This window comes from Charadrius vociferus, unplaced genomic scaffold, assembly GCF_000708025.1.
Source record: "Charadrius vociferus isolate BGI_N301 unplaced genomic scaffold, ASM70802v2 scaffold1116, whole genome shotgun sequence".
NCBI classification, from domain to species: Eukaryota; Metazoa; Chordata; class Aves; order Charadriiformes; family Charadriidae; genus Charadrius; species Charadrius vociferus.
Window position 1 is genome coordinate 290,499 of NW_009648801.1, and position 22,009 is coordinate 312,507.

At 45.1% G+C, this 22,009-nt stretch overlaps 1 protein-coding gene across 1 annotated transcript in view; it reads right to left on the reverse strand.

The window, feature by feature from the left end:
• RNF213 (ring finger protein 213) overlaps nucleotides 1-22,009 on the reverse strand; it is a 76,706-nt gene that overhangs the window by 11,648 nt on the left and 43,049 nt on the right. Inside the window, 34 exon segments of the mRNA XM_009886833.1 lie at nucleotides 3-117; nucleotides 663-841; nucleotides 967-1,056; nucleotides 1,844-2,041; nucleotides 2,345-2,422; nucleotides 2,568-2,769; nucleotides 2,895-3,075; nucleotides 3,453-3,536; nucleotides 4,239-4,371; nucleotides 4,680-4,931; nucleotides 5,502-5,596; nucleotides 6,432-6,612; nucleotides 6,943-7,102; nucleotides 7,865-7,959; nucleotides 8,290-8,324; nucleotides 8,958-9,039; nucleotides 9,710-10,306; nucleotides 11,165-11,293; nucleotides 11,608-11,798; nucleotides 12,772-12,982; nucleotides 13,836-13,950; nucleotides 14,628-14,730; nucleotides 14,825-14,988; nucleotides 15,533-15,712; nucleotides 15,982-16,082; nucleotides 16,193-16,313; nucleotides 17,088-17,269; nucleotides 17,650-17,862; nucleotides 18,177-18,331; nucleotides 18,774-18,913; nucleotides 19,380-19,568; nucleotides 20,006-20,141; nucleotides 20,491-20,638; nucleotides 21,474-21,541. Of these exon segments, the coding sequence (XP_009885135.1) occupies nucleotides 3-117; nucleotides 663-841; nucleotides 967-1,056; nucleotides 1,844-2,041; nucleotides 2,345-2,422; nucleotides 2,568-2,769; nucleotides 2,895-3,075; nucleotides 3,453-3,536; nucleotides 4,239-4,371; nucleotides 4,680-4,931; nucleotides 5,502-5,596; nucleotides 6,432-6,612; nucleotides 6,943-7,102; nucleotides 7,865-7,959; nucleotides 8,290-8,324; nucleotides 8,958-9,039; nucleotides 9,710-10,306; nucleotides 11,165-11,293; nucleotides 11,608-11,798; nucleotides 12,772-12,982; nucleotides 13,836-13,950; nucleotides 14,628-14,730; nucleotides 14,825-14,988; nucleotides 15,533-15,712; nucleotides 15,982-16,082; nucleotides 16,193-16,313; nucleotides 17,088-17,269; nucleotides 17,650-17,862; nucleotides 18,177-18,331; nucleotides 18,774-18,913; nucleotides 19,380-19,568; nucleotides 20,006-20,141; nucleotides 20,491-20,638; nucleotides 21,474-21,541 (5,303 nt within the window).

Here is a 22,009-nt window from a genome sequence, read left to right on the forward strand (position 1 = left end):
GCTTTCCACGTAGCAGTAGCGTGGGAGAGGAGAATCTCATCTGGGAACGTCTCTTCCAGCTCTGGAGCTAACTCGGAGTGTTTTGCGTCGAGGTAAGGAATGAGCGATTCCTTCAGGCTGGAAAACAAAGAGCGAAAGTAGTATTAATAGATGGTGTATGGCAAACCACAAATGCCACATCGTGTTTTGTGCGGTAGGAATGCCCCAACATTAGGTACACAGAGTTTTAATAGATGTATTTTGTAACGAGAAGGATTAAACAGCCAGTCAGGTTTAGAGAGAGGCTCAAGAACCCAGAAAGGGGATGCTGCAGGGCAGAACCATTACGGCCAAGCTGCGTGTGGGGAAAGCTGACGGTGCTCCTCTGAGTGACTGCGGAAGAGCTTGCGTTTATCTTTAGCGCTCATGAACAGCAGCTCCTGGTGTATTCCAGCAGTGCGCCCAAAATAGCTGGTGTACATGAAGAAGAGTCACACGTGCCAGAAACAGGCAGCGTGTCTTAGAACCGGCTGCATATTCTAAATGTTGACAGTTGTGCTCTGTGTCCAGCGGGGCAGTCATTTGCCAAGGGAACCGTTTCCATCACGTGCATTTTCGGAGGCAGGGAAGCTTAAGTTAGTAACAGCAGCTGTGGGTTGGTTTGGGCTGCATAAAACTGTTACCTCCACGTCGGTCGGAATTCATCCACAGCTTGGACACGTCTCAGCTTCAAGACGATCATTTCATGGAGCTCCTGCAGGAAGGTTTCCAGCCTTGAGTGGACAAGGAAGGTGTTGAGGAGCTTGGCAATCTCTGGACTGAGCTCATCTTTGTAGGCTGTACTGATGTCTACAAAAGGATCCTAAAAATGCAGTGAAGGAAAAAAAACCAAACACAAAACAACTAACCAACCATACTCATTTGAGCAACTTCATTGAGAGAAGAGGAAACAACTGATTAGACACTGAAGTTATGAGTGTACATTACCCTTTTGAGGCGCAGAAGCTGCTCAGATTTGTGGGTAGATAGAAGTTGCCATAGGGCTATGTTGTGCTTTAGGTGGCATCGTCTAAAGGCCTGAAAGAAAAGCACATCTATGGAGTGAAACTGGATGTAAGGGATGTATTTAGGAACCTGTCCAACCCCTGCCCTGCCCATGCAGGTCGAAACTGCAGACAGGGAGTTCACTGAGCCCCTTTCACCTGGGAGTAGAAGCCCATCTGCAATAGGCTTCTCTCTCCCTCTTCCCCATTTTACCTCTGGTAATCCATCTTTTTGGTACCAAGAAAGGGAGCAGGAAAGTGACAGGTCGATGTCACACGTACTTGTGATAACATAGTGCCTTTGCCCCCTTATCAGTAAAGGGCCTCTTTTCACACATCGTTAGGAGATAAAACCTTCCTGTCACCACTTTGAGAGGTAAAGGGATATTTTCAATCCTGCTCAGCACCAGGCAAGCCAGTGTCACTGAAAGCTGACTCGTAATTGAAAGTTCTGCCTTTTCTCCGTTTTAGCATTGCAACTAATTACGCTGACACTCAACTGAGAATTCTCCTTCCTGGTGCTGACAGAAGAGCTTGGATCTTCAGCCTTCCGCACATCCTGCACCTGATCTTTCCGTTGGGTTTTGCAAGAACCCGCTGAGCATCACAAGCTATTAGATGCTCCCACCTTGCAAACACTGGTTACAGGGAAAGGGAAAATTGTTCCCCCCCACACTGCTTAATACGGTGGAATGGGAATTCTATCATATACTTTTTCAAGCTGAACTTTTGCTGGGCTAGGAGGTCAGACTGGCTGGATTTAGAATAAACCAGTGCAGATTTTATCCTGTAAGAATAAGAGCTTTGCTCCCAGGACTCACCTGCAGTACATGAGGGTTCGTCTGATCACCCATCTGCAGAACGTTTTCGATGTAGTCAGTCAGAAGCATTTCAGCATTCTCTCCGGCCATGGCCAGGAATCCCAAGGTAATTTCAGTGACAGACAGAGCATCACAGACATCACTGTAAGACTGTAGTTCCCCACTGATCATGTTCATCACAGAACTGGGGAGAGCACTCTGAAAACCATGAAGTCAAAGCAGTTGCTAACATTAGTTTAGAGCCGTTCCTTATTGCTAGTCAAGCTGCTAAAGTCATAGAAGACGGCAGAGCCCCAAATTTAGGAAACTGAAAATGCTTAATTATATCCCTTTCCTTTGTATATCCGGACAGACAAAAGAAGGCCAGTTTGTACATATTCAAGGCATGCCGAGAGATTAGCAGACAAGACGAACAAGGCAAGTAACAGAAGACAAACCTAACATTTTTTGGGATGTCAGGGGTCACACGCTTGTCCTGTTTCCTCCAATGCAGAAACTCACCTGATCCAGCTTATTCCTGACATCATTAAACAGCTGTTCATAATTCCGATCGTGTCTGTACACAAGGGTAGGTATTCCCTGTCAGGACAGAAACCATAGCTGTAAAGCTTTGGTAGCACTGCTAACCCTGCTACAGTGCACGCCTGGCTGCAGCAAACACTGCAGGGCTCCAACATCAGCCAAGAAGTTGTCTGCAGAAAACATAGCTGCTGCCTTCTCCTACCTTTAGGGTGATGAGTGGTTTCCCCTGCAGGAACTTGCTGATGACTTGCTGCTGGATCTTCTCCAGATCAAAATCCTGCAACGTCTCCCCTCCCTTCTCCATGCTGTACTGGCAGTTGGACAAGATCAGAGGAATCAGGTCTCTCTCAGCCTCATAACTGATCAAGTGCAGGTCAGCCACTTCCGAGGCACTGATCAAGTACCTGCAGAAGAGAAAACAGTCTTCATTTTGAGCAAGAAGCCTTCATGAAGCAGGGAAAGCTGATTGTGGCAGCAGGTAATACAACAGAGCCAGAAAGAATAATGCCTAGCTGGAATAGCAACATACCTATCATCTTCCTTGGTGTGTTTGTTCACCGAGTGGATAAAGTCATTGTGCAGACTGATGAGGTAACTGGCTAAGGCTGTGGAGCAGAGGCCCAGACCCTGGCGACGTGGCAGAAGGACCTCAAGCTTGCTGTCCAGGGTCAGGTCAGCATCACAGTAGCCTTTAGGAAGCTTAATTTCCCCTGAAATAAAAGGCAGAGAAGACTGCTGCTTGAGGTGGCCCAGAGCCAGCCCACGCTGAGCACGCCTCTCCTGAGCCGACCCAGGTCAGGAGAAAGTACAGAACCCGGAAAAAGCAGCGCTCTCTCCATTGCTTATAAGCATTAAAGAGAGCAAGTTCAGGTGAGACTACTACAAGAGTGAAACAAATTCTTCCATTTGCACCCAGATCTTCTTAAACCTTTAATAGCCAAGGCCAGTTTTGAGGATATGTCTCAGCATCACTGATGGGAGGAACGTGGAACTGCCGAAGGGCAGCAGTAGAGGAGCACTGTCTGACAGCTGGCAAGCTCTTGTCTCCATCACTCTCAGAACAGTGCTGGGAAAGAAGGGTACTTACCATTGGTGTCCAGTGAGCTTCTCAGCTTGTTCCAAACAGACAGAAAGACATTCACTCTCCTCTGTAATAGGTCTCTCATCACATCTGAGGAATAACAGAAAGAGAAACCCTTGAAACAGCTTTTACTGGCAACACCAGGAAACTCTGTAATATACGAATTTTCAAAGCACATCACTGAACTCTAGGCAACTGCTCAAACCGATCAAGAGAGACTAAATAGACATTAAACAGTTTTCTAATGTTATCAAATTGAATCATTTCCTCTGTTTGTCTATATTCTTCCGTGTTATCTGCTGTTGGCCCAGGCGACAAGGCTGGATGGATCCTTGGTCTGATTCTGACTTTTAAGTACTTCTCCATAAGTACTTAAAAACATAAGTAATTGTACTTAAGTACAATTGAAGGAGTTGCCACAAAGTGCCTGTACGCCGCTCACAAATGGAAGGGAAGGACATCTACTCCATCTCTTTGGCACGCCCTACTCTAGGGCAAAGCTTAAAATTTCAACATACCCACTGCTGCATTCAGGGATTTATCTTGCCTATCTCTGAGCAGAGTCCCCGCCCCTTGTGAACAACCTTCCTGTGCTTAATTATCTTTAAAGCCATCTGATGACTTTTCCAAGCATAACTCCAGGGTTAAGGTCTCCAATTCATGTGGATGGGAGTTAAAAGGAAAATATGAGGGCTTAAGATTGCAAGGTCAAGACAAGTTTTCATCTTCATTTTCAACTGGACTATCCAGTGCTTTTTGTTTCACTAATTAGTTTCGGCAAAGGCTTCTCACCTGAGAGGGGTTCCTTGAGGAAGTCTCTGATTGAGCAGTGCCTGACATCAGTGGTGTTCTGAAATCGTCTCACCAAGTCCCTCTGCAGAGCCAGAATCTCTGGTAAGAATTTAACCAGCCTCAGTTCTGGTTCCTGGAAGAGGAAAGGGGCCGATGAGCGAGGCTGTCCTCAGACAAACCAGCTTTGCATACTCTTGTGGAATTACTTTTTAAAATGTTTAAAACAAAAAAAATATTTTACACGTGCCATTCTCAAGATTATAGAAAGTTATGAGAACAAAGACGCTGTATAATCAAACAGTGGTTTGGTCCTGGGCAGCTGGCTCCAGGCACCCTGCCTGAGCAGGGCGTTGGACCAGACGACCTCCAGAGGTCCCTTCCAACCTCAGCCAGCCTGTGACGCTGGGAGCTCATCTCCGAACATTGCAGTCTCTCACCCACCTTCTGCAGAAACTTCCAAAGGAGCGGGACGGTGTCCTTGGCATTCTTTTGCTGGACTACATGGCCCAGGTTCTCCACTGAAATCCTCTTTCGGCAGCTCCACATCTTGGAATGATGTATGTGACTGTCCTTTGGCAGCTGGGACAGGAAAGTGACCGGGTCACCATACACTATTTTCACTATTGGATTGGAAGAAATTCTCTCATCCTCTTGTATCTGTCTATTTAACTTCAGAAGTTTTTTATCCAAATCCTGCATTAAAAAAAATAAAAAAAAGGAAATTATATCAGAATTGGCAGTGTCCTGCCATGTTGAACTGCACGAGAGTATAGTTCCCTAATAGCTTGATGAACAAATATGTCAAAGCAGAAGATGAACTCCTAGGGAAGACACATAAAGCACATACTGCAATACAGCTGTTTATACCATAAAGTTATTCTTTGTTCTCCAGCTCATCCAACTCGCAGGTCTTCCATTTTTGAGATGATATATATGGGGGTAAAAAAAGGCAGACAGGATGCATTTGGGGCAACCATATGCTCACTTGGACAAATACTTTCAATTGAGCTAAGACATTTTTGCTTTCCTAGCTATACAAAATCATCATAGCACAACTCTAGTCTCAGATACTCATTTCCACAGGTAGAATAAAGTTTGCTGACTCTTACAAACTAAAGCTAACCTGCAGTTGTGTCAGAGATGGCTTGGCCTTAGGAATAGCTGGGTAAAAAGTGTAGCACAGATATTACAGCGGGTCAGATTGACGAGTAAGTGGATTTTCAACTGCTCAACTATTGAAATTTTATACAGCAAATTTCTCACCTCCAATTCAGGAACAATAACTGTGTTTGAAACAATGTCTTCCCATTTGTTTCTATTCACCTTGGTGGACAGCACACCATCAAACTGAACTGGCCCTGCAACAGGAATATTTAGTCTCTTACATCTGCAATATTTCAGTTAAAAGCAAGCACAGATTCTCTAAGCTTCCAGATGTGACATCCTTATGAGTTAGCTTGATGATCCAAGAGCGATTACAGAAGTCCTAGGAGCTAAACAAGTACCTTGGTCTAGCTGGAGAGTGTCATCCAAAACAGCACACAGTGACTGCAGGTTTTCAGAAGCTTCAGTCCGGTCATTTGTTTGAATGATGTGGGACATTTATACAAGTCATTTGTAATCCCAGAAAGGTTAAACAAATTGTCCAAGGTCAGACCATGATCAATGACAGACCAAAGAACAGAGCTTGGAATACCAATTTGTGCCATCACACTAAAAATGTGGCTATTGCATATAAATCCCCACTATGACACAATGACTCACATCAACTTGAAATCCAGATTCCACCATGAACCATGCTCTGCCAGCCCTCTTCTACCAAATGGGTTGTTGGCAGTCATTTAGAGGGCAGCATATGGATTATACACAGCATGAGCTACTGCGCTTTGGGTAGTACCTCTGCTTGTGAGCTGGAAGCTCTGTCAATGTGTCATGAGGTTATTTATTCAATAATTCCTTTTTAGCATTATGCACCAAACCTTGCAACCCCCACATACTCAATGGAAAGAGAAGTGAACAGTCAAAAATTTTTCACTCCCTACAGCAAGAAACAAGCCTCAAATTTCTGGATCTTCCTCATCAGCTCAGCTACTGCCTGTTGGGAACGGCCTATTAGCAGAGCAGCTAAATAACTGCTGCCCGTGAAATGCTGATACAGCTTGCGGGTGTGATATGGCAGATAGTTTTTCTTACACTGGCCTGGGTGCTGATGCGGGTCCTTGAGGAGGCTGCTGAGGACAAGATGAAGGATGTTGATAGTTTCATCCACACTCTTCCCCAAAATTTTTGTCAGCTGTGCCAAGTCCTCCCGAATATGCTGTTGCAGGAAACTCACCGGGTTGTGCACCAGTGGCTTGATAATCTTCTGCAGTGACTAAAGAGAAACAAAAGGGAAGAACGAGCATAGCCAATAATGTCCAGCTCAAGCACAAGGTATGCAGAGCTACAGTCTTACCAGAAAGTCTCAACTCCATCCTACAGGATTCCTGCCACTTGAACAAATAAAGGCAGGTATGTGTCTATATGCACGCATGCAAGTGCGTGAAGGAACCAAAATCATTCCTGGGCAAGGAGGGAAGTGAATTTGGGTCTTGCATCTTGAAAGACTGCCCTGGTTACTTGGCAATATGATGAAAAGGACCAGCATCATACAAAGGTTTCACTACATTTCATGTGGCTACTTGGAACTATTACTGGAAGATACCTGAGGATCTTTTGTGGCTCCCAGCAACATTGTCAAATGCGTGAGCAAGCGTATCAGAATGAAGACAACTGGGGACATGGCCCGATCAGACACTCCCATTGTTCTTCTGTGTTGTGGATCTCCAAGTATGTGGCCAGTTTGAGTTCTGTCTTCATGACTCCTGTTGGAAAGTGTATATATAGTATTTTTTTGCCTTGACAAAAAACACACAAGAGATGTCTTTGATACCCATAGTGTCTTTTTGACCCATAAGTTCTTTGAATGCCATAAAATCTGCCAATTAAAAGTGCTACAAGGAAATGAGGACTTACAATAAGTTTTGTACACAAATAAGCCAATTTGTTTGTTTTTGCTGGCTGAATACTCTTCCTTGGACACCTCTTCCTAATAAATTTTCTATGAAAGAGGTAGTGTCCAGCCCTGTAGGGCAAGATTAGCCAGCTCTGTGGTGGATAGATGAGAAGTCACTGCTGTTAGAATTAGTAACTTTAACATTCTTACACAAAAGCTGCAAGTGCTAATCCAGAGAATCGAGGAGGAGGGAGCACAAGTTATAGTTACTGGAGCTCTGGTAGAAGTTCTTCAATCATGTTGCTCCATTTAAGAAAATGTTGGCTATTACTGTATGTTAGTACAGGCCCACAGAAGCTATACCAGCCTGGATGAGCGGGGAGATGAAAAACCCCAAACCAGCAGCTTGACAAGATCTTATGTTAAGGCAATTTCTGCAAATTCAGAGTTATACCAGCACTCCTAACAGCTGAGCCTCTTCCCCTCAGAAGCCCATGTCCCAGCTAACGGGGAATCCCACGTGCCACCTTTTAGGTAGCAGCATGAAGTGGTTGGTACCTTTTGGCCTGAAAGCGTGACAGGCAAGTACTACATCATTTAGCACTGAAAAGGTTAATGAAGCAAAGCGTACTGGAATTCGTGAAAGCCCGGCAGTGGTTTATGTTGTTCTCCTCCAACTTGGACACCACAGTCGAGACAGCGGCTCGTTTCCATGGGGCGGCCACACTAGCAAAAAGCAAAATGAGAACACTTAACTCCAGAGTAAGAACCGCTCCAGTAGAGAAAGAGAATGAAACAAAAATCCAAGCTCTAACTGGTTAGTTCAAAAACTGCTATATACTGGGCAACAGACCTCTGCCTCTCTTATTTCCTGGATTTATGGTATAAGCTGTGCTAGAACTATTCTAAAATTTACATTACAATGGCAAAATTATTACTAATGTAGAGAATTTAGAAAATGAACTACTGTGCAACAGAACATCAGTCAGTAAAATAAAAGTTTACTGTTGAAAACACCACCTGCTTAATCCCGCCCCTCCAATCTCAAATTCTTACCTCTCCTACAGCACAGGGGTGGCCATTTGGACATGCTATCAAGAAAGAGAAGAAAACAGGACAGTATTATAAGACAGAAATTTATAAAGCCCCTTTTATGTTCTTTCCTTTCATAGGGACCATCATCTTGAAGCAAGAAATATGTTTCAAGATCTAATCAAAAGCACTGACAGTCCCAAAGCTCAAAGGAGTGACAGGCTCACGTGGGAACCCAAGGAATTTTTCAGTGCTTCTTTCCCTGAGGAACAAGGAATGGAAGCCTGAAAGATTCTGCTACCGAATACCAAATGGGCTGGTAAGCATGACTGCTCCCAGCCCCAGATTCCCAGTCTGCAGTAAGATCCTACTGCGGAAAGCAGAGGACTGAAAGCTGGCCAGGAAGGTGGCAACGTGCTCCTCTTTAGCTCGCATCACTTTAACATTGCCAGAAGTAACAGGACAGGTCTTCTGCACTCTCAAACTTTGTAAACGGCTTTCAACTTGAGACTAAACAGAAGCTCAAAGCACTTTAGTGCGTTATCCACATAAACCGTAGCTATAAATCTTAATTTACAAAGGATAACTCATGCTGAGAAAACGAGTGTGTCTGTCCTCACATTTGGAACAGTTTCATGCAAAAACCAAGAATTATCCTTCCATTTCTTTCAGAGCCAGTCAGGAGCACTTACTGTACCAGCGCAGAGAGGCCACTCCTTCCCAGGACCTCGCCTGAGCCATTATATCTTCTGGCATTGTAGGCAGAAAAGAGTGCTAAGGAGGAAAAAGGAGAAAAAGGTGACAAATGAATATATAAATCTGTTCTTTCCTGTAGCAGTTGCTCGCTGGTTCCTTATTCATGACAGGGAACAAGAGACATCTGAAAGCAGAGGTCATGCAGATGACGTGCGTGCACATTTTCAAATTCTGCCTTTAAAAATCCACTCTTAAGAACTGCCAATATTGATCAGCCTTGCATATGCGCTCTACAGACATCCTGAACTGGACCCCTCTCGGGGTGGCCTGGTGTACCCTGGTGTGTACCAGCACATTCCCTTACGCCTTGCAGTGGCAGAGCAGCAGATCCCTCCACCCCGCCTCAGCCCAGGGCTCCACGAGCGGTTACCCTCTCGAGCACACAGGGTGTTACCCTCCAGAGCACCACACTATGACCCACCAAATGCTTTCAGACTTGCTCACTCAAATAGCAGCAAAAGTATTTGCTTGATACTGCTCAGGATGCAGAAGTACCTTGAAAAGGTACCAGTCCAGAGCTTGTTGTTGTGCTAATTAATCCCAACAACACTGAAATAATCAGTAATTCACAGCTAAAACAGTAAGTTGGTGCTTTCGATGTGAATAAAGCTTAGGTTACAGAGGAACTAGCAGATACATGAAAGAACTAGCAATACGCTGAATTGCCATCCGAGTTAAATCTCTTTACCTCCATGCTGTGCGGAGAGAATGCCAGATTCCTGAGGGGCTGCAGGACAGGGTTCTGCCCGCACAGCAGGACAGCTGCGGTGTGAACAGCCATTTCAATCAGTGCTCCATCGTGGCTGAAGCTTTGAGGATCCACTCTCAGTGACGGCAGCGCATTCATCACAAGAGAAGCTGCAAAGTGCTGCAGATCTGGAGAATTCAGGACTTGGGAGTTCTGGATGAACTTAGTCATAGCATCTGTATGCTGAAAGCACATATTTAAAAGAAGTAAAACCAGCATGATGTTGCCTACCAAACTGAAGAGGACTATTAGCTGCTTGCCGTGCTGTGTTGCCCCTGCTTTGAAAACATTTTCAGTCTGCTCTGATCAGGACATAACTGTAAGTGGGGCAGAAGAACAAAAGGCTCTTCCACCAATGATTTAAATCTCATTCATCCTTATCAATAAAGCATATTTGTCACAAACTTCCAAACAGAAGTGTCTTACCTGGTGTTTGGGATGAAGATTTGAGTCACTAACTCCGTACAGGGCAGTGACCTCTCTGAAAATAGCCAGGAGCAGATGGACAGACTGCACAGCCGGGGAACTGCTTGATGCCTAGAAAAGAAGAACTGATGATATGGTGCAGAAGAGGCTGTAGTTGTCACAGCTAAAGTCTGACAAGGTTTCAGCTGGTTACTGGATGTGCAGGCTTTAGCAGGTCCATGGTAAAGCACTCCCCACAAATGGGAGGGGATAGTGCTGAAATGGCTGTTCAAGCCATAAATGAGTAATCTGACAGCACTCAAGCTGATTGAGGGTTTTACATCAGAAACCTTTCAAGTATTTTATTCTTCTAACACTCAGTTGGAATTGCGATGTTACTAGGCAGCAACCCGTACACACCTTCCTTCTAATCAAATCAACACTCAAGCAAAAAAAAAAAAAAAAAAATCCCAACCAGCATATCATAGATGGTACTGAGACAACCAAAGGTGCATTGTTTGCAAACTTCTTCCTGAAGATTTTCATGCACAAAATACATATTGGAAAAAAGTCACAATTACACAGAAATCACCTGTTGGATTTTTGCATGGCAAGACACGAGGCTAGGCAGATATGGACAGGCAGGGAGGGGGCTTAAAGCTTCTTTGATTATCCGCCTACTCTCCAGTCAGTTGGCTACAAGGTGCCTGTATTGCTTACTGTAAAATAAACTGCTGCGATACATTACAAGGGGAGAAAAGTGAGATGAGGCAACCAACACAAATAACCTCAGAGTTACATATGCTAGGACACAGGTGAGAAAGTAAAGCAGACATATGTGTGTCTGCCAGGATAAGCCACAGTAACTTCCAAGCAAAGGCAAGCCAGGCTTCTCCACTGGAAGAGACACTGCCGACAGGAACACAGAGAGCTTAAACACTGGCCATCCAGAACCCACAGTAGGATTATGGTGAGGAGACCGTGCCCTACCTTCTCTGCTTCTAGAAGATCCTCAGTCTTACACTCAATCATGGCTTTCCCCACGGCATCACGCAGGACTCTGTAATTCTTGCCACATGCCAGGTAACGATCAATGTGATTAGACTGGCTGTTCTGTACCTACAAAGGGAAAAGCCCACGGTGAGCTCTGTGGACACTGACTAGCCGTTGGACAAGCCACAATCTCCTCTTCCTCCCAAGAACTGTGGCATTTCAGCCTTTGCAAAGAGGCAGCAGGCAGGCAGGCACGGCAATCCAAATGGCTTCTCACTGCTATAAGACACTCTGTAGAGAGTGAGGATGAGTCACCTTCACAACCACTCCCGCTGCGGTGAGTCCCTAGAGCCACGCAACAGTAGAAGCACCCCAAAGCAGCACAAACTGAAGACTAAGAGGAGACCAGAGCCATCTCCAAGGAGACACCTCTTCTTTACCTGTTGCAGAATTTCCACTGGGAACACCCAGTTAAACTGTGTCTCTGTGACAAGCTTCTGAGCAAATTCCATCCCATACTGACTAGCAATTCTCCGCACTAGGTAAACGTGATGCCAGCTGTTCTTAGCGAGGCCACAGAACCTCCTCACATTTGCCAGGTAACGCTGCTTCTCCTCTACCTGGTCTTGCTCTGGAGGGGGGAAAAAAATAATAAAAAGGTAAAACCACATCCTACCTTGTAAAACTTTTCTGTCGGAACTGGCTGTAACACCAAGCTCCTTTTACCAGCGCTAACTACACAGGAGAACTTGAGAGCCCTCTTTTCCTCAGATGCTTATCTAGAGTGTTTCCTCAGCCAGATTTTAGACAATGATTCATTTCTTCAATAGAGGATGGCACACGCTACTTCTATTTCCTTCTCTCAAGGACATGTTTTCCCATTTACTGGGGGTTCATTCTCAGAGCTCTTCTATCTCGCTCAGTAACGTCTTTCCATTGTCTCCACTGCCAAGACGATGGTGCTCCCTAAGAATGACCTCCTGGGATGCATTTCGCTAGCCTGACATCCTCGATGCGAGGGTTGGACACTGAAGTCCCTTAGAATTACTTGTTACCGCACTTTGATGTTTCATGGACTGTAAGTATCTGAGAGTCTCCACACGCTGTTCTGCTTTATTGGGTCAGCAAATCAGTTCAAAACTGCTTTTACTTTTTTTTTTTTTTAAAGTATCTCTTCATCCTTTTTAGCTGTGCAGAGCTCTCATTCATATAAAACAATAAGCCTTACAGTGGTCATGTATCTGAAGCATCATTTATACTTTATTCATTTATTCATTAAAGTTCAATTTAGTTGGTCCTAAATAATATTTAATTGTTAGCATCTGGAGGATAACTCTCCTTGCAAAGGTGCAACTGCTCTGTAACTACACCCTAGGGGTCATCGGCACAGCCTTGAGCACTTCTAATACATGGTAAAGAGGACAACTAATGACTGATGCTCCTTACGAAAGAGAAAAGAAGAAAGCTGATGCGCTCATTTTTGGCTATGCATCAAAACAAGTTCTAGCACAGCACAGATGCATTGGCTGTGTCCAGCCCGTCTCCCGTGGTGACTTTGCTCTGTACACAGCTTTTCCATTTGATAGCAGAATAATAAGACTTACTTGTGGGCTCATGCAAGTCAAAGAGTAGCTCTGCAGCCTTACTCAGGTACAAGCGGACTTTGGCTACTGCCTGCAGATATTCAACGGATGATTCCTGAAGAGTTTCTTGATTGTTCTTTGGGAGATAGTTCTCTGGAAAGCCTCTCTCTCCAGGCAGATAGTCTATACGCTTATATCCAAGGCTGCCCTCAGATTTTTCACACATGGAATCCTAAAGATGGGCCAGAATATTGCATGAGTGGCAGAACCACTTAAATCAGATGTTCTGTGCATTGGTACTGTGTATCTCCGATGCATCCTCACTGCAGTAAGCAGATTAAACTTTCATGTCTCTCGCAGCACCCTCTCTCCGGTGCTTAACCTAAACCTCTGCCACATCACCAACCACCTTCTTCTGCAAGACGCCCAAGCTCTCCCCAGTATTTTCTAAGCGTGTTAGCTGAACAAGAGTTATGAGCATGCTGACTGGCCACACGCGTACTGAAACACACACCGCACATTCCAAGACACCAAGCTCTACCTGTCTTTCCCTTAGCAAGAATACACATTTTGATCTTATCTAATCTACAAAGTCACCATTTTAATGAAAACTACAAGAAATGAAACCGCTACCCTGCTGTCAAGTTCGTTTAAAGTTGTCCAAAGCATTAAAAGTTATGCAAGGGGAGGAAAGGGAACAATCCAAACCGCATAATAATCTAAGGCTTTGCAAACAAAGTGTCTGTGAATACAAGAAAGTAGTCCAGTAGTGGACTACTGCAACTAGAAATCTCCCTGCTTGCTGCACTCCTGTGGTGGAGTTTGAGTCTTCTTGGGCCTCGCTTAACACTTCGACACCTGTCCAAGGTGTCCAAGAGAAAGAAGCCTTCGGAAAGCAAGGCTAGTTACTGGAGAGCAGCTTCTGATGAGCTGATTTGATATCATCTTCCTTTTGGGCTTTCTAGCTGGGCAGCCAGTTATGTGCACAAGAAACTTGCCTAAAATTGCAGAAGAATTTCTATTCTTGGCTTTTTTATTCTTGCAACAGTTCTATTGCCCAGCTCATACCTACCCAGCACTCTTACCTCCAAGCAGTTGACAAAAAGCAAGTAGAGTTCTTTTTTATCATCTTTCTCTAGGATCTTGTTGTGCTCTACCCGGGACAGGTAGTCTTGCACATCATCTTTCACTTCATTGAAGCTACAGGAGAGAGAAATACCCCCTTACCACAGCTGCAATACTGACGGCTACTACTTATGTTCTAAATCATGATCGAACTACTAATTATGTCCATGTGACAGGTGGGGGTCACTCTGGATCCATCTGGAAGACGGAAAAGCAATTGTGCCATGTTTTGCAAGACATCGTCTAGCTTCTATCATCAACAATGCTAAATTAGCATTTCTAGGGCATAAGCCATCTGATCTATGTTAGGCGTCTGATTTAGGAGATGGTCACATTTGAGAAATGGCTTTCTGTGCGCTGACTGCAAAGGGAGGCTGGAAGAGGAGAGGTGAATGGAGAGGTCTGTCTAAGCATACAAAAGATCATTCTTGATTAAATGTCTGTGGATGAGGAGTATTGCTTTGCTGATCTGGAGCATCTCAATCACTCAGCCACCCATGTTCGGCACAGGTTTAGGTTAAGAACAGCTATGTAAATCTTGGCACAGACTGGTCAGATACTTCAACACAAGCCACATGCAAGCCCGCCAAATAGCATAACTAATACAAAGGAGCGGGTTGAATTTCATTTGTAACGATTAAAATTCGGTGAATAGCATGAAAGTGAGGAGAACAATGGTTTGATGAGGTCATGAAAACCAAAGCTGAAGCACCCCCTAGTGTAACATCCATCAGTTGTCTGCCTGTGCTCACCTGTACTTCAAGAGGAGCTTCAGCATTACTGAGCGGATTATGGGAGTTTCATCCACTTCATCGTTAAATGGGGACAGGAATTTTGTGCAGATAGCAGGGTGATCTGTGGAGACAAGAAAAAGACAAGTTGGGCAGTGAGAGAAAGTGGCAAGAGAATCAGCTCCAGGAGGCTGAGCATCAGGATGAAGGGAGCTCACCTGAACCTTTCAGGAGGCTTCTGTGAACAAAGAGCAGACTAAGGAGCTCTTGGATCACCTCTGGCTCAGGGGGTTCATTGTCCTTGAAGCACATGGTAGTGACCATGTCTATGAAGAAATTATTGCACCTCTGCCGGAACAGGGCATTTCTTGCTATGGCATCTCTAGGGGAAGGGTAAAAAGCATTAGGATATTGTCCAAATACCGAACCACTTAAATAATGGATGAAGCAAAGCAGACACAGGCAAAAGTCACTGAGGTGAGATACTTTTCCAGCTTTCCAAAATGCTGGATTTGTGCAACACTTCAGTAGTATTGTCTGCAAAGGCTGTATGACATTGACAACTGAGATCACAAACGGCAATGTGATGCCAGATACATTTACTGAGTTTTTTGCTAAGCTATCACAAAGCGATCCAAGGTGACAAGCAGTTCCCTTGTCTGATTCAGCCGCTGACAGTGCTTTAGCTTTACAGGGGTTTGTAACTGCTGTTTCCTTACAGGGGCCAAGACAACTTCCTCCCTTCTTTTGAAACAATAAACAGTAAATGGACAGGACTCATTCTAGTTCCAGAAAGAGCAGAGCGGAGTTCCCTCCACCCATTCTGCTTGTGTTGACAACTTCCACGAAGTTGAATTCTGTAAATGAGAATTTCCTCACACAACCGGCCCCACAGCAACACTTCCACCTCGGACAGGGCGGAGTACCTGAGCTCCACGGAGACATCTAAATTAACATCCTCCAAAGCAACTCTGCAGTATGGACAATGCATCTGTGCTGGTACTAGCCATATTCTGATGCACTTCTGACAGACCACATGGTAGCAAGGCAGGCAGACTGGATCCTTCGGCTCTCTTAAGCAGACCGGACATGACTTCAGATCGTATCTGTGATTTGGAAACAGTAACGACCACAGTTGTTCATGTTGTCTTACCAAAAGCCTTTAATAAGATGTTAATCTGCAACTAGACCAAGAGGAGATAGTGTAAGACCTGTTGGCTAACTGCTTAGCTTCAGGGTGCAGGATAAAAGGGAAGTTACTGCTCTCCATTTGGCTTTCATTACATTGTATGCAGCACTGCCTTATGCCCAAAAATCTGTTGGCAACATAGGCAATATTCCTACTGGACAGTGTGACTTGTCTCAATGTCACTACCTGTAGAGCCTCCTGCTGACTTCTTCTTTACATTGGCACAGTACTTTCATCACTGCAACAAAAGTTGGATGAGTCTTCATGTCTGAATCATGCTGAAAACACTGCAGAGGAGAAGGACAAAGCTAAATGACTCAGCTCTAATACCAGAGACAAAAATTCACATGATCAGCAGAAGCAAACAGGGAAGAGGTGAAATCACATCTTTGCTTACCTTGGCAAGAAGCAAAGTATATTTTTTCACTAAATTCTCAAATTCTGGCATCAGAGTGTCGATGCCAAACAACACGTGTTCTACAAACAGAGACATGGAGAAAACCCGGTTCCAGCAGACTCTGTGGGAAGGAAAATGTGATTTCAAAAAGTACCATTGTGAGCCGAAAGCATGAATGGAAGCACAGCATCAGGTTCACTCTAATGATCTCGCTGCTTTTCATGCTCACCACTACAGCATCTGTGCATTTCTTGTGCACCTTCTTGCTTTGCCCGTTGGTCATCAGCCCTGGCGTTTTGTCAAGGGCAAAACACACAACAGCACCTAACACAGCCAGCTTACGGCATAGGAGCCTGCCCTGTGGACAGCACTGCAGCAGAACTAGGACCACTGCAAAGACCTTCTCGCACCTCTATCTTCCGTATCAAGTAATTAAAAAAAGATTAATCACAGTTAACTACCCTTTCTTCACTTCAGTTAAAGTAAACAAGGTCTGTGAGAAACTGGGGTAGCTCTCTGGGCTTGTCTTCCCAGACACAAGACTCCATCTTAGATGTAGTGAAGTTCCCCATCTCACAGTCTGTATGCACATGGGATGAAGAGGAGAGACACTGCTAGTTAACAGGACCCTAATGAGAGTTTTAGATGACTCCTGAACCCCACTGGAATGCACTGAATGATACTGTCAGATTCAGAGGGAGAATCTACATGAAATGAGGGAGGGAAAAACATGTTCTTGATGCTTGGTATGTAGCTGAGTCTAGTAGGAACATGGAAAGGTTTGCAAAGTCTTTGTCTAAGAAAAGCATCAACAGAGCAGCTTTCAGCCTGTACTAATATTCTTATTAACAGCAAGACAAAAGCATGAGATTGTGAGCAGATCTGTGGTACACACTCGAGTTCTTTTAGCAGCTGATGACACCGACTTCCACTCCTCTGCAAATCCTTCTCTTTACAAAGAAATTCAACAGGCATACGAAGGTTCTTCACTTTCTGCAGCCAGATCTCTGGGTGGGCTGTTTCCACTTGATTCTCCAGCTCTTCAGCACATACAATTGCAGCTAACACATCCAAAACCTAGACACACACACAGGGTGTAAGTATAACACAACGGTTGCATTTCAGACTTATCTATGAACCTTGGGCTCTCAATCTGGTTTGCTATAGCTTGTGTTCTACTGAATAATGTTCTACTTGATTATCTTAAGCTCTGGAATTCTCATGCTCGTGGCTCGGATCACTAGCACATCCTATTAACTAATGCAAAAGCAGGGCAAACTATTTTAAATCCAGTGATAACATAGCAGATTATTCCTAATACTGAGGATCCTGACTGAGCTTGTGCTTCCCACTTTACTACTGCTGAAACCAAAATGGGACTGAACACTAGCTAATTCAGCAAAGACAGAGCTCACTGCTAGGACTGAGGATCACAAAACGCCTGGTAGTGACTCTACCATCTCTGAATGTGGTATTCCATGTCCTTCCTGGTTAGTCAGGTAGCCAGCGACATGGGGGTGTACAGCCAGGATCCTGGAAAAGTTCTGCAGGCGGCTCTTGAACTGGTTGTATCCCAGGTGGACCCAAGGCAAGGGTGGCACCGTCTCCTCTCTTCTGGGAGATGTTGCCTTCCGTTCCTCTATGCAGGATAAGAACGCAGTTCGCAGACACTGAAAGATTAGAAAAAAGTTAAAATAAAAATTAAAAAAGAAATTTCGTAATTCATTTTGTACTGGAAATCCTGGCAAAAATCTCTGAAAGGATCAGAGTTTTACAAAAATGGCCTTAAATAATGTGTCAATTGTAATAGGTGCTCCTGTGGAAGTCAGTGTCAAATGCTTCTGCTTTGTGGCTGCCTTTCTATTAGTCTGTCTCAGAGGGGGATTTTGTCTGAAAGGCAAGATTGATGCAGAAGGGCATGTTCACGGGCATCGTGCTCTTCTCTCCATCCAAAGGATTTCCAGCTCTTGTTCCAGACACTGACCTGCAGTTCGTCTAGGGAGGACACACCGATGGTCAAGACAATAAAGTCTGTGACATAACACTGGAAGAGCATCTGCCTTTCTTCCTCAGTCAGAGCAGAGATAAATTTTCCCAGTGCAGTTTTCTGGAAGATATCCACAAACTTCTCAGCTTGGTCTGGAAAATGAGAATGCAGAGAAAAGCTGAGTATTAGGAGGAGGCTGGGTTTGACATAGCTTCTATCCTAAAGAGACTGACACCTAATTAATCACTGATGCATACAGCACTCCCCTCATTCAGAGTACCAACAAGGGATTTGAGGCCAGGCCTTCTCAGCCCAGGCACCAGTGTTGTATTTATGGAATCTCACCTCATCGTTAACTCTTGGCATCTCCACAGCATTTTGAATACAAGGGCACACAATACGTGAGAAAGACCAACAGTGAGAAGCACTAAGGAAAAGCCAGTTGCACAAAGCTCTGCTGGCTCGTATGAGCACAGAGGGACTGAAGGTGACTCCAGGGTCACAGGAACATATACGCATGGTAGCGACAAACCAGAGTTTACAGGACAGGTGGATGGAGATGCTCTGTGTCACAAGCTCAAGCCAGGCTCTCACCTTCGGTGTTTTGGATGTATTGAGCTTCCAACCACATCTCATCCAAGTACTCTTTTATCCTCCAGCTGAAGGGCATCTCATTCCCAGCATCAGCAGACACCATCATGTTGTTCTGCACCAGAATTATCTCTGGCTGAGAGCTAGGAGATTAAAAGGTCATTAATGCACTGGGCTTTGGCCTGGGAAACACACTCAGACAACAGAGGCAGGAAGCTGCAGAAAGCAAGAAATTAGCCCTAGAAGGGCATGAGGGAAAGGGAAAGAAGTGAAGGGCTCATTAATACAGCTCATCGTGCCAACGGAGTAGCATTAGGACTTAGTCGGTAAGCGTTCCCTGGCAGAAGGGCTGTAATGGCAGGACACGTGGGCTTCAAGGGCTGGGTAAGAAGTGTGAGCATGCCAAGAGCTAGAGAGCAAAGCCCAGGAGTACTGGGGATAAGGTAGAAAAACCAGACTTCTGAAGTCCCCGAGAACTGCCCTGCTGCCTTCGGCACAGCACAGGGGAGCAACCAAGAGTGTTAATCTCCCAAGCGGATTTAAAGCCAGTGCTGGACTGGGCTCAGTGCTGGTAGCCAAGCCCTCCTGCTGCTCTCTCCAGTGGCTCACCTGTTCTTACCCACACCGTAAGGGACTGTCAGAAGTTTTGTATCACTGAAGATGAACATCCAGAGGTTTGTCACCCACTCAGCTGCCGGCCTGACCAACAGCTCCAGATTGCCATTTCTGTCTATGACAGCAATCAGGAGAGCCAGGAATGGAGTGATCACGTTCTGGACTCGCTTCCACAAGGTGTGCCTTCGGGGGCAGAAAGAGACCAAGAAACCCAGAGGGAAGGTGAGCAATGGTATCAGCGAATCAGGAGGTGGTTGTCCTGAAAAAACGCTGACATTTGCATGTGAGAAAGTCCTAATCCTGATTTTCAGGAGAAAAAACACTACCAATAAAACACCCTACACTTCTCTCACCCGTGGCGCGACTGTAATCCCACTGTTCCACTCAAAGTACTTGTGCATTCATGCATTCCTGTCCCAGAAGAGCCCATTCAGCTGTAAGTCACCCTCCCTCAAGAGCCAGGAGAGGACAAAGCTGCCTTCAGAGAGATTCCAGCACAGACTGGGGACTAACACTGCAAATATTCAGATTACACAAAACTGCTGTCTCTGCTGCACAGTTGCCATTTACAGACTTTTCTTGGAAACCTGCAGGTTACAAGATATTGCTGCTGTCCTCACCTGAAAGTGCCTGCCTCCTGGAGAGCACTGAGGTTGGAAGCCTCCCGAAGCACCCAGTTTTTTGGGTCAAGGGAATTTTCTTCTTGTTTCTTCAAAAGATTGGACAGACGAGCCTTTGTTATCTTCAGGAAAGAGGCTAGAAAACAACAGGGAACTTGCATTTTCTCTTCCATTGGTATAGGATCCAAATCGGAATATCACACCAAGCACAGCATTTTACAATTGTTTCAATAATCAACCAACTGGGGAAAAAACAGCCACCAGAACTAGCACAGCCAGAGAAAAAGTCACGACCTGAACTCAGGAAAAGCCCTACAGCATCAGAGGAGCGACAGACTGGAGCACAGACACAAACTCTTGGGACACTGCCTGGGAGATCCACCTTGTCTACACTACAGCAAGGACCACTGACCTTTGGGTCCCAGTGTTTTGGTGCTCCCCTAGATGCTCAGCAACACTACCTCCTGCACCCAGGGAGCACGTACCTTTCAGATCATCCTCTTTGGACAGAAGGCCAAGGAGAATCTTAATTCGCTTTCTGCTTCGACTAAGATCTTCATTTTGGTCCCGTAGCATCCCCACAGCACTTTGTACACAGGTCCTCAGGAGTACAGTGGTGTCCAGGATTTCACCCTTCCCAGGAACAGCGTGAAAACAAGTTCATTACTCTGCAGTTTTACACCCTTTCCCCCAACACGTCCCTCTTAAAACAATTACAGTGCTCTCAAGAAAGGGCCAGTGCCCCTTCCACCTCATCTCCCAGTTTTCCTCTCATCTCAGGCTGCACACAAATCTAAGTTCTTCTTTTGCTATCACGTACACGATGCAACGTCTGTGGCCCTTTCAAATTGGCATGTGACACAGCATTTGTATTGATATAAGATTCATATGGGGGAAAATTCAGCAGTTCAGGGAAAAAAGTGGAAATTATAAACATGACCAGGGAAAATATGCCATCCCTGGGAGGTGCTTAGGCACTGACGGGGCAAAAGCCACATGTAGTCACCCTCACACTGGGCATCCTCCAGCCAATGCCGTCGGGGCAACGGGTGCCAGTCTTAACATAGCTGCAACACAGCAAAGTCCACAGCCAACTCCAAGATGGCTTCAAAGGCACACCTCGATCAGAACGCACAAACAGCTGGAGTGGCAGGCACAGAATCACAGTCCTCAGCTTCAGGGTGCAGAAAGACAACAGAAGCTTTTAAAGCCAATTTTTAAAAATTAAGAGTATGAAATGACTAAGGAATTAGAGGGTCCTTAGAATGGTTTACTTGTTTAATGATGCTGATTTCGACTGGGCTGCAGGGGGAGGAATTTGTGTCTCATCATTAACATTCATGACGCAAATAATATTGCTGATGAATTTCAAGTGAATGGGGATGCAAAAGGTGTGTGGCACCTATGCATGACAAAGAGCAGAGCCATATTGAGAGCTGAGAAGCAAACAAATGTATTCTGAACTGACCTCATAGTGTTCTGCTTCTGACACCTCCATCTTGTTTTCCTCCTGTTCTTCTCCATTCACAGGCAGAGCTACAACCAAGGTGTAGAATTTTTATTAGAAAGACGCAGTACGCTTCTGCATCAGTCAGATAAGAGTTTATTTAGCAACTGCATCCCAGAGCAGCAGAACATCTGTCAGAGATCCATTATCACCTGCATGAGTAGCTGAGATCCACCTCTCTAAACACAGCTACAGCTGCTAAGGCTGTCAAGCTTCACGCAGCAAGAACTGGAAGAAATACAACACTCAGAGCTAATGCACTAAGCTCTAACGAATCCTGTAGGGCAGTATGGTGAAAGGAAAAAGTGTAAGAAAAAAACTGAGGGGAAAGAAAAAGTCTTTGTAACCTTCCTACAGATTTCGGTGAACAGATCTATATTCACGTGAGTGATATTCTCTGGAGTGACTCCTTGTCAGTGGTCTCTGCCACGCAGCATCTGCTGCCTCCCGTGCTAAGACAGAGTACTCAGGGTGTTGAGCTGTGCAAACCCCACATT